This window comes from Neopelma chrysocephalum, unplaced genomic scaffold (genome assembly GCF_003984885.1).
Source record: "Neopelma chrysocephalum unplaced genomic scaffold, ASM398488v2 Primary Assembly neopelma1_70, whole genome shotgun sequence".
Lineage (NCBI taxonomy): Eukaryota > Metazoa > Chordata > Aves > Passeriformes > Pipridae > Neopelma > Neopelma chrysocephalum.
Genome location: NW_020897730.1, coordinates 3,120,410 through 3,132,634, shown reverse-complemented (window position 1 = coordinate 3,132,634; position 12,225 = coordinate 3,120,410). Strand labels below are relative to the sequence as shown.

Below are 12,225 nucleotides of genomic sequence, written 5' to 3'. Positions count from 1 at the left end.
GTGGAGTGTTTGGGACAGCTGGAGTGCTGGATGCCTTTGGGCCCTGCAGGTACAGCAGTGTTTGGAGTGTCCTCCAGGGCAATACTAGAGAACTGGACAATTGTCATCATGGTTACAAGGGGTTCTTCCTCATCCTGTTGGTGCCAGCACTGTATCATTGCTCCCCAAAATATTAAACCCTTAAATTACCTCTTCATTCAACCCCTGAAAATAAATGATAGTCTTTTAAAACTTAGCTGGCCCAACCCCCCTGTCCTATTTACGGTGTTGCTCTGTGGTGGTTCCCTCCTCACACACTTCAATGTTTAAAATACTTCCTTCAGAGCACAGTAAATGACTTTTTTTTCTGGGATTCTTAAAACCAATAAACAGTGCAGATATCATTTAGGCATGGTTTCTATATAACAATTTTTTTGTACTGGTAATCTTATTACGATTTACACTGTAAGAAGAGTTGGCAATTTGTACAGCTTTAAAAGCAAAATTAATTCTGATTTTCACACCATAAAAATGCAGCTGTATTTTACATTCTCTTCTATTATATCAGAGGAAGCAATGTTTTTAAAAAAAAATATGCCTGGCTTTCATTTTGTGCATATGTAATTAGAGCCTGAAACAGTGAATCACATATGATCATTGAAAATAACACAAGGAAATTCAAGTTCCATATTTGTAACAATAACCTATATTGAAGAGAATGCATTCACATGAATGTATGCAAAAGGTAAATTTATCCATAATTTAAAGAACCCACCCTGGAGTATAATTACTGAGCACATGCATTCTCCTTGGGTGGGTGTATTTGCCAAGTGGCTGTAATGGACAAGAACAGTAAAAGCTTTTCTATTACCACATCTAGAAAGACAATTGATGTAAATGACTGCACAAAAAGAGCTGTTCTGTACTGGAAAGGCACCACCCACCTCTTAAGATACCTAATGCACAAGTATCACAAATCTAGTAAATATTAAGATGTATTTGCAGACAGCCATTACAGCACGCTGCAGTAAATACAGTGACTTGTGGTTTTATTTATAGCACATTTGGCCTGAAGGACAAGCAACATTTGTGCATATAAATTCTGGCATCCCTACAAAAAAACACTGTAACTCTTAGCATGCTGGAAAAATAATGGAAATAACCAATCAGTTAAACTTCTTTTTTGTTTTTCTGGCAGTTCATAACTAGTATTTGACATCCTAGCAGGAATTACTTTTCAATTTAATTTCCTTTGAATTGTATTTCCAAGTACAGACATTAATAGAGAATTGGACTTCTATTCTTTTGACTTTCTTCTGGTTAATTCAAGCTATTACACCACTGTCCATTTTTGTTAGGTAAACAGCTTGGGGTTTTAAAAAACTTCACCTAACATACACTAAATAAACAAAGCTGAACTAAGTTTAATCAAATGTATCCTTTCAGTTTATTCCAATATCAAAAGTTGTATTTTCATAGTGTGCAAGAATCAAAACCAATCAGTTCCAAACTGAGAAAAAAACTCTCTTGTAAAGAAGAGCAACTGCATTATCACAACCTGGGAACTAAACAGAATTTCCCATGTACCTCCCTTTACCTCTAAATTCTGACATTCCTGAGCTGAGTTTGTAGGAAGGCCAATCCATCTGATTTCCTTCTTCTCCTTTGAAATGATGTTCATTGCCATCAGGACGTTGAGGGCATCGTAAACTCTCCGTCTAATATTTTTCTGATCATAAGCCTGCTAAGAAAACAATTCAGCATTAATTACAATGAAAGAATTAAAAAAGGAGAAACAATTGAGCACATCCTAGATATGTAGAAGATAAAATGCCAAAATAGCAGTTCAAGTCAGAGTGCTATTAAAATATGATCCTTCACCTGTGCTACTCCTTGGATACCACATGAGCATGTCTGGCTACAAGTGGAAGCTTCAGGCCTGCTGGAAGCATCTGTGCAGGAAATTCCCACCATGGCAAGTCTGTCACTACTGAAAAGCCAGACAAGAGCACACATGGTGGGTGCAAGAGTAGCCTTTTCTTAAAATTAATTATTCTGGCGGACTTGTCTACTTTGTTTATAATTTAGAGGGAGTTCAATTCTTCATTTTAATTCTCTATTTTTGAATTTCTGAGGATAAGTCTTTATATTTGAGAAGTAGTTAAGTAAGTGAAGGAAAGTATGGACTGTGGCAGGACAGTGCAGAACCAGAAGGAACAGAACCCCATGATGAACAAGACAAATCTGTAATGGTATAACAGTTTCACCCCCTCTTTGCTTACCGAGTCTGCAGCCAAGTGGGTGTTGGAATTTGTGAACTCTGACACCAGCTCATCAGCCACTTCATTGTATGAAGTTGTTCCTTTACGCTGAACTTTTTCACAAACTTTCATTGAAAAATGCCTCAGACCTTTCCCATTTTTATCTCCTTTTTTGCTTCTCTTACTGGAAAGAGAAAAATATTATTTTAATACATTGAATGTTAATAAGCTACTGTGTTACACAGTAAAGGGTCTACCTTTTGCAACAGGAATCTGGACCATTTAAATTAAAACCAAAACTGTTCTACTTTTTTACATCAGTTTCTTGTTTCTTACAAATTGGCAAAAAAGTGCACTGGAGCCCTTTCCCTTTCCTTGGCTATTACTACATGGGTTGTATTTGAACACATGCTGCGGGAAGATGCTTAAAAATAGATTTGGAATTCATCTCCAGGTAGTTTCACAAGAGAACAACCAAAAAAAAAGAGGAAAATCTCACAGGGTGTTTATGTGCCTGGAACCCAGATTCATGGGGATCTCTCACGTGTGTGCCTAAAATAGAAAGGCTCAGACATCCCTATTTAAATATTTAAAATACAGCAAGAGATACTAAACTTGCCCATCAGGGGAGTTAAACTAAGTGCCATCACAGTTAAGACAGAGGTACAAGAATTTCTTTTGTGGAGAATGAGTACATATTCATTGGGTTTTATGGTGCCAAATTAACAACTGGCAACTGTCAGGGTTACTTTCCATTCACCTTCTTCTTCCAGAAAAGCAAAAGCTTAGCTAATAGCTATAGAAAAAAACAGGAGCAGTTGGTTTTCTCACACAAACTAGATTTGGATGTGGATACAACAGAAGCCTTTAAAAAGTTCAGCTCTGTTGTTTTTGGGTTTGGGTTTTTTTTTAATGACAGTCTGAAAAGTTCATTTGGTAATATGTTTCAGGGAGATCTGTTATTTTACGGAAAAAGGCCTAGTTCTGCCAGCAGTAACAAGCTAAGGAAAATATTAAAATGTTAATGTAAAAGAATGGTTTTCAAAATTTAGAATGTATTTATGAAAACAGAACACAGAAGAAAAAAAAAGAACAGGAACACCAGAAGATTAAAAAAAACCCCAACACTTCCAATCCCTACACAGATATTCAATGTGAACAACCTCAACAGGTAAACAAATAAAACCACCTTGAATGCTTTCAAAAAAAGTTTCAGAAGCAAAGGAAAAGATAATTTGTTTACAAGTATTTGTCACATGGAAGACTAGAACAATCTTGTTTCTGAAAGTCTGTTTTTCACAACTCCTGGTATCATCTGAAACAGCAAATTTATTTATCAGGAAGTGATAAAGCTAAAAGGAATGAATTATAACTACAAGCAATAAGATCCAGACAGCTTTTATGTGAAGGAGTGAAAACTGAAAGTAGGAACTGGACACCCATCCCTCTTAAGGGCAGATCTGAAGTAAAACAGGTATGACTGTGCAGATAAAATACATGTTCAGCAATACTCACCTTTCTGAAAAATCTGACTCTATAATTTCTTGAGTCCGTTTTCGCTCCCTAAGAAAAGACAATTCAAACTTAAGATGAAAATAACATAATATCTATAGACCACTAAAATCACAGTATGCAGAGCCTCGCTGGATCCGGTGTTTGCTGTTACATGTTTCCCAAAAGGGAAACAGACAAAATCTGAGAGAAGGTGGTTAGGGCTTTTGGAGGAGGTTGTTGGAGCTCACTGCCAGACAAGTTCTATTCCCAATTTTACCATGCTTTGCCCATATAAATTTAGGTAAGTCACTTCACCTGGAACTACAAAAGTGCTGATGTGAACTAGATAACCAAAGTCCATCAAAAAGGAGAAGCTGGGCTCCTTTGAAAATTCCTATTTAAAATTCCTCCATGTGGAACAAAAATGTCTTTAAACAGTGCCTAACATATATCCTGTATTTTCAGGCCATTGAATGTTCTGAAATCTTTAAACAAAAACCAAGGTAAACCACTAAACATGTTCATATTAGGGCTGATGCAGACAGAGCTGAAGAGAGAGACTCTGAGGAAGCAGCTGGCGTGAATTTTGCACAGGATGAGCAGTTTGCAGTCACTGGTCGTTCCTTATTGTTCCTTATCCATTTATACCCACAGCAAACAGGAGCTGTCTCCCAGACTCACATTTATTCCTGCAGCTCACACAAGGTACATTGCCCGAGAGCTGTTGGGAAGTTACGTTCCCTGTTTCCCTGTGTTTCCAAAGCGGGGTCACAGCACAGACTCACACAGCTGGAGACCTGACCCTACTGTGAGGGAGCTGAACAAGAACGATGGATTTGAAGACCTGTGCCTTGAAAGCCAGCACGTACTTGTTTGCGGTGCAGAGCACAGGAGGCCTCTCCCCGGGCAGCAGCAGTGGGATTTCTGCCTCGGCGATCCCTGTCCATGGTGCTTAACTGGGGGTTGAGTGCGGCTGGGGCGGGGGCTGCAGCACTTCCCTGGGCAGGGCCCTGGAGCAGAGCGAGAGGAGAGCTGGCCCTTGGCCTGTGCACCAGGCTGCTGGGGGCTGTGTGGAGCCCTGAGAATGAATATGCTCATCCCATTTGGTTTTGGAAATAATTTGGAATCTGTGGAGTAAACGACGGGTAAAGCAAGTAGTCTGGACTTGCAGTCTCGTGGAACTGTCTTCAGCAAGGGCTCACTGCCTCCATTCAGCAACACCACGGACCCTTCCCCACCTCTGTTCCTCAGATGAAAATATGACCCGTGTATGGACTTCTACACGGATCAGTATTAACTGGTCTGCCTGGAGTCATCTTACTCAAATGGCTGAAACAGGAGTCAGGCTCTTCAGAAAGCCCGTGTCTCAACTCTGACAGTCCACAAAGAGAAGGATGGTGCTTCTCCTTGGTGGTGGAGGAACGAGTCTGCTCTGGGAACCCCCATCACTGGGTTTGGATGAAGCTTAAGAAAGTGATGGGTGTTGATTCTCTGGTTTGGCAAGTTGCTGTGACAAGTAGAGCTTGTCCCTCCTCTGGGTACTGAAAGAACATCTGCTTGGCCTCCACATTTCACAAAATATGCAGAAACAAAGTAATCTTTCACAACTCCTTTTTCAAATAAAATCAGAACTGAGTGCATTCAAAAGGTATTTCAGGAAATGAACACAAAGTCAGCAAAGAAATAAAGCTTAAAAACTGCTCAGCTGGGCCTGCAATTGATCGACTCTATGGTGGGAATATAGTGATTGGGAAGTACAGGCCTATGACAGTCCTAGCTTACAGAGTTGTTGTTTCTTAGATGCTCCATTTCTCATGCCTAAAGCTGAAAAGGTACTACTGACATTCATCACTGATTAGAAAAATTAACCTAGATGCAGAAATAAATTATTTTTTCAGAGGCAAAGCTCTACATCTTTATTTTGAGACAGCTAAGCTCAGCAGAACTGGTATTAAAACAAAATACCACAAAACACTGTAAGGACCAGATTTAATTAGAAGAGATAAAGAATGTCACGTTCCTCTGGAGTACCTCAGAACCCATGGAACTTGTTGCTAATATAAAATAGTAATAAAAATACCACACTGATTACATTCAAAATTTTACATCAGAGTTTATTCTTAATTGCCTCTTGAAGTGATTTTGACAGTCTCTCCCCCTGTAGGTACCCACTGCTACGCTCAACAGCAGCACTACTTGAACAGACCATGAATTCATGAAAAAAATAAAAGCTTGTTATAACAGGACTCGTGAATTTGTGACTCCATTTTCACAAAGAAACAGACACTGCCACAAACCACAATTAAAGCAGACAGTGAAGTGACCAGTGCTTGTAACTCGTGTTCACATGCTTCAGACATCAGAAGTGCATATGAGGCATATGAGGCTAGACATACTCCATACTCCTTTTGGCTGTGCAAGAACTAGAAACTGTAAGCCAACACACAGATACAACAGTATAAATAACAGAAAATATCAGAACAGGCCCTCAGACATCTTTAAATATGGTAAAAGTCTTACCCTGGGACCCAGCCAGAAGCTTCTGTGATGTGTGTCTGTGTGACCATTGTTGGAGCTGGGTTATATGGACTCCCAATCAGAACACTCCCTGAATTGGTCAGTCTTTGTGGCGTGCTTATGATCTGTAAAATTTAGGAATAAAAACCACTGTTGTCTTAAGAAAGGAGAGGTTACCACAGCCCAAAATACTAAGCATTGCACTAAGAAAAGTAGTAATAATTCTGTACCAGAAGCAAGCTGCAGTCAAAATATACAGAAGAGATGTCATCAGAAGATTTTCATACAGTAAAGTAATTACAACACTGTTACATTTTCTAATTGTACCGTATTACTGTATTATTCATATGGTCAAGAACTAGACAAATAGAAGTAATTCCTAGCTATGGCAGATAGGATCTGTACCTATAGACACCCAGCTGTTTCTCCACGAGTACATCCAGGCAATGTTTTGATCCCTGTAATCAATAAAACCTTCTTTCTTTCCAATGGATTTGTCTCTTGTAATTGTCTTTGGTACCAAAGACAAACTGAGCTCCAGGCAAAGTGTTCCCTGCAGTTTCTAGCACTCACAAGATCCCCGGGCATTCTGGCAAGCTAATAATACAGCACTGTACCTCTGCAATTCAATGTAAAGTCTGTACTGTAGATAGAATTTACATTTACACAAACCTGGTGAAATTGTAGGTACAATGGTTAACACCAAGACACCTGGTCTCAACTTTTAAATCACATCCAAGTTCACTCTTCAAAGTAGGTCACCAGAAGAATTTAGATAGTATTTATAGATCAAACAGTATTAATTACTTAATCTTTAAAATAAAACACATTTAATTACTTTGATTCCAGTATGATAAGATTCATACCAAGGTTTCTTGGACAGTGCTTTTTACTCATATACCTTATTTCACTTTTTAAAACTTTATTTTACTTTGCTCCATTTGTTAAGTAACATGTTTAGTACTGACTGTACTAAACATTGTAGTTTCCTTTACTATTTAACTTATCCAACAACCTCGTAAATATACAGTATATATATATATATATACACATAGCAAGTGTGTATATATACAGCAAATGTATATATATATATACATATGCAACAAATAAGTATACAGAATTTGTTTGGTATCCATCAATATTGTTTAAACAAGTAGAAATAAATTATATGTGAAGAATCTCCCATTTCCTTAGCTCATTGAGTGTTATTTCACATCCCTCCTGACACCACACCGTCATAACACGTTTGTATTGTTTTGTCTTAATGACATTAATTCATCTCAGTTATTTTTTGTAAACGGATAGCTCGACAGAACCAAGTGAAAACAGAAATTTAGAGAAACCAAAGCAGTGGTACAGGTGATGTATTTCCTGGTGGATCCCGGAGAGCCAGAGGTGCCCGCCTGGCTGCGTTACCCGCCGTGACCCCGCGGGTCCCGTGTCGGGGCCGCTCCCGCCCGGCCCGCAGTGCCACCTGGCGGCCCCTGGGAACGAGCACTGACACTTTATCAGTAACACGGTGTTAAACTCACACCTACGGACTGAACCTAAAGAAACGGTACCAGACACTCGTACCCAAGAACCCAGCCAGCAAACAGTGCCCTCTCCACCACTGGCACAGGGGACTCAGACCAATGGTCACCGTTCAGCCACCTCACTGATCCCGGGGGCTGTGCTGGTTTGAAGGACCTGGAGCAGTGGCTAAACAAAGCCAACACCCCCTCCCAGCAGCAGGGTGTTGGTAACACAGGTGGGAGGCCGAGGCAGTGCTAACACTGGCACTGCTGAGAGCTTGTGGCCATTCTCCTTTCAATGGCCTGGCATAACACAGCTGTACCCTGGGTGTCCTAGAAGGCCTGCTTTAATGGCTACTTAATAAGGAAATGTTTTCTGAATATAGATCTATCCTTGCAAAACAGCAGAATAAAAGAATGAAAAAATGAAAAGAAAAAAGAATAAAAATTGTGTGTCTCACACCAGGTAGTAGCTTTTGCAACTTCTATCTGCTATAGAACTTAAACTGCAACTAGGGGTCACTTAAACCAAAAGCAGGGCCTTGAGAAGTCACTTGTAAGAGTAGGAACTGCATTAACAGACTGCTCTGCCCTGGTCTGGGCTATTTATTGCACTCACAAAACATCTTCTGTGGCAGAACTATTCCAGTGCAATGCTACAGGGCACACACTCCAGCAAGACGTGCATCAGCACTGACGCACTGAGCAGGGCTGTTCCAGAGCTGTTCCCCGGCAGCCTGTGGCCAGTGCTCCAGATGGAGAGCTCCACACAGTGGGGAAAGCCGTGGGGGGGTGGCTGTAATGTGTGTGCCCCTTTGGTGTACTGCTGTCCTTTGGTGTAACCCACCAAAGAACGGTAGTAATGCTGACAGGAAAAAGGCCCAACACAATTATTTATAAAACACATCAAATGATTCTGTACTCAGGCTAAGGGCTTGGCAGGTGGGCATCAGGTCACTAGAAACTGTTCACGTTTCTAGGTATTGCTTTTTAGCTCTCTGGCCATCAGAAAACCAAAATTTTTTCTCAAAACTAGATCCAAAATCCCTGAAATGGCAATATATGCCCATATACCATTATCATTGACAGGAAAAGAAGAGTAGTTTCAACAAGTAAAATCTTTCGTGGCACATCCGATGCACTCTCTGGCAATGCTGGAGGGAGATTTACAGGTGAGAACATGACTAAAAACATTCAAAGAGTATCAATAACATTCTTAATAAGATTTTTTTTTTCCTTAATACACTTTTGTTAAAATGTCAGCTGGTAAAGCTGTTTTAATTTCCACTCAAAGCCAGGCAAACGGGTGTCCCCCAAAGGCAAACACAGGAGTGTTGTTGGAAGTGGCAATTCTGGGATGCTGAGCCTGCTGTGCCCCCATGTCCCCACCCTCCCACCCAGGTCGGGCACTTTGTGGCTGGGGCAGGAAGCAGCAAGTTCCTCACACTGTTCACATCTTTGTTTTTCGTGTTTCTGTGTTACACCAACAGGAAGTCACACGGGCAGTTACACAAGTTGGCATTACCAGGGTTGCAACACTTACCATTTGGGGTCCAACATTCACATTGATTGGTCCTAAGGTTTTTGGCAATATCTTAGTCGGAGAGTTGGTGCTGGAAACTGGCAATGTAATTACTGAAATATTACCTAAAGAGAGTGGTAAAAAGAGGTTTAAATTACTGCCTTCGTAACCTGTGAAAACCACTTTGGCAAATTCTCACACCACTTCAACGTTCTGGAACCAGATTAGCTTTCTTGCCTCATTCACTGCAAACTCACCCTCACGTAACAGCCTCCAGACCTTTCAGCAGATGTCACAAGGACACCTCACCAAACTACACCTTCAGTATTTTACCTTTAAAATTAAACATATTTTATTTCCAGAAACAATTTATTTATTCTTGCCTAGGACAAAGAGCACACAGCCTGCTATACCTCAGCATTAGAAGTTAAAATTAATGAGAATACTTCAACAAGAAGCTGGTATACAAATCCTATTTATAATCATAAGCACATGTAGAAAATATGCATCCATAAACCTTCCTAGCCTTAACCATTCCTCATCCACCTATACTAGAGTGTTCTGCAAACATCACTGCAGTGAGCAAATCACAGCCTGCCACTGTACAGATGGAGTAAGTGATGCCTTTACAACTTACCTAAAGTAACAGAGCAGGCAGCTGGATGCCAAGATAAAGCCAACCATGTTATCTCTAAACCAGCGTGTTCTCATCCCAAGATGTTTATCATTTTTGTGATCCTGGTCTGCTTACGGATCTAACCCATCCTGCCTTCACACAGCTCAATGCTGAGAGCCTCAAAATACTGCTGTTCCTCCTCTGTCCCAAATCGCATCCTGTATATTGATTATTTGGACTGAATGTTTTAATCAAAATGGTCATTGCAGCTCTACTGTGTTACAGCCCAGGAGTGCTCCAACTTGCTGCACAAGCCTCTCCAAGCAGTGAGATCACTGGCTTATCCATGGACATTGTGGCAGCAGCAGCAGCTTTCTCTGGGACATCTTCAAAGCAAGGGAGTTGGGAATCGATCAAACACCAGCCCCCATTTGCACACACAGTCCTGCTCAAAATGGGCAGGGACAGTGGGGGGTCTGGAGGCACAACCAAATGTAAGGAAGAGCTGCCACTGCCTCATAATCCAGAGTCAGCCTGAGTCTAGGTGAGGTCTTGAGTCATGAGGACAAGGATTGGCTCCTGGAGAACTCCTTATGCTCTGGCACTGCAGACAGCAACTGAGGGCATCTGAGGTCATGGGTTCCTTCAGCACAGCACAGACACCAGCCCTCCTCCCACAGGAGGCAGCCAACACTCAGCTCAGCCCACATGGGCCCAAGCTCATATTAGACATCCCTGGTCTTTTCTCACATCACCACTTCACCTCCACTGCCCACTTTTCTCTTCTCACTTGGTCCTGAATCATGGTCTCTCTTTCACAATTTATGCTAGCACACCTATGTTCCGCCATGGGGTAACTGAAAAATCATACATTCAGTAATGTAATTTCTCTGCAATAGCAAGCAGGAGCAACACAATTGATAGAAAAAGAGTACTTAAAAAAGGATTTTATCTTCTGTAGTTACAGCACAGAAGTAGAAAAGATGTAGACATATGCAAAGTCTCTCCTTTATAAAAAAAATCAGAGATATGAGAAATACATACAATTTGAGGCAAGGATGTTTTCTTGTTCTGTGTAAATTTTCCAAAAGGCAGATCTGTATCTGAAAACATCTTCAGAAACTGCTTGTTTCTCTAGTCAACAAAATGAATAAATTATTCAGTCACCTCACTCACCTAGAAAAACAAGCTTACAACCACACCATCCCAAACTCACCCCCCCAGGAAATCCTTGCTCTATTATGAAACATCTTTTGTGAGGTAGCGCCAGAGTGCACAAAACAGCAATTCATGATTTACATACACTGTGTTCCCATTTTGAGCTCAAAATAGTTCTCCTACTTGTCAGTTTTACTTTTGCTAGACGATTTTGCCTGGGATTTCCCAAGTTGTGCCAGCATATTCTCATCAAAATCCAGTCTCCCCCCTCACTGCGGGCTGTTGCAATCAATGATGTGTCACTTCCCAGTACTGCTGTAGGAATTTTCTTTTTTTCTGCTGCAGCTGAAACTTTTGACCCTGTTATCTCCAAGATCAGCTCTCATATTATTTGTCCTTGTCCCTCTTCTTACCAGGGAAAAGAAATAAACTACTTTCTCTGGTGGCGACAGCATAAGGTCACACGGCAAAATGCAGTAAAATTCTGAAATGTCGGATTTGGCTTCCAGCTCTACCACAGGGCTCCACCACAGAGCTGCCTCCAACAACACCTCCTGCCCTGCAAGAGACACTGGGATGTCATGTTTCACAGAATAAGAGTGAGATGTGTCAGAATTACAGCACTATGCAGTCAGCACAGCAGCACAATTAGCAGCCACTGCTGCACTGTGCCTTCCTTTACAGGGCTCCCCAGATAAATGTACACGGTCACCATAAGGGCAACTTCAGGAAATACCAGGATCATTCAAATCACTTGATCTTGATTTTAAAAAGACAGCAGTTTACATATGGTGTGTGTTTAAATGTCTTTTTGGCTGGAGTTGCTGTCAATAAAAAAAGATTTTCATCTTCTAATCCCCACACAAATCCCCCATTTGGCAGCAGCACTGTCAAAATCATCTTAAGAGTTGATCAAGCGTTCAAAGAAATGTTTCCCTGCCTTTGTTCTTCTTTTTAAATTTCTCCATGGGTAAATATAAATATGTGAATGTGCAGATTTTTAAATGCAGATAGGATAGAAAGGGACCAGTTTCTTTTAATGAGTGAGGTCTCTTTCATCCACAGTGGACAGAAAGAAAGAACAACCAAATTTTACAATTTTACAACAGTAAGAGGTTGTTCTACATGTTTGTCAGCAGCTGAAAAATAAGTAAACAAAGCTTT

At 40.7% G+C, this 12,225-nt stretch overlaps 1 protein-coding gene across 5 annotated transcripts in view; it reads right to left on the bottom strand.

The window, feature by feature from the left end:
- TFDP2 (transcription factor Dp-2) overlaps positions 1-12,225 on the bottom strand; it is a 48,623-nt gene that overhangs the window by 12,045 nt on the left and 24,353 nt on the right. For 2 of the 5 annotated variants that reach the window (XM_027686110.1, XM_027686114.1), the window contains exons 4-9: positions 10,948-11,037; positions 9,309-9,412; positions 6,255-6,376; positions 3,756-3,803; positions 2,262-2,424; positions 1,577-1,723 (exon numbers count right to left, since the gene is read on the bottom strand). In XM_027686110.1, coding sequence (XP_027541911.1) covers positions 1,577-1,723; positions 2,262-2,424; positions 3,756-3,803; positions 6,255-6,376; positions 9,309-9,412; positions 10,948-11,037 — 674 coding nt within the window. The remainder of the gene's footprint in view (positions 1-1,576; positions 1,724-2,261; positions 2,425-3,755; positions 3,804-6,254; positions 6,377-9,308; positions 9,413-10,947; positions 11,038-12,225) is intronic. The other 3 variants (XM_027686111.1, XM_027686112.1, XM_027686113.1) reach the window with 3 other exon arrangements.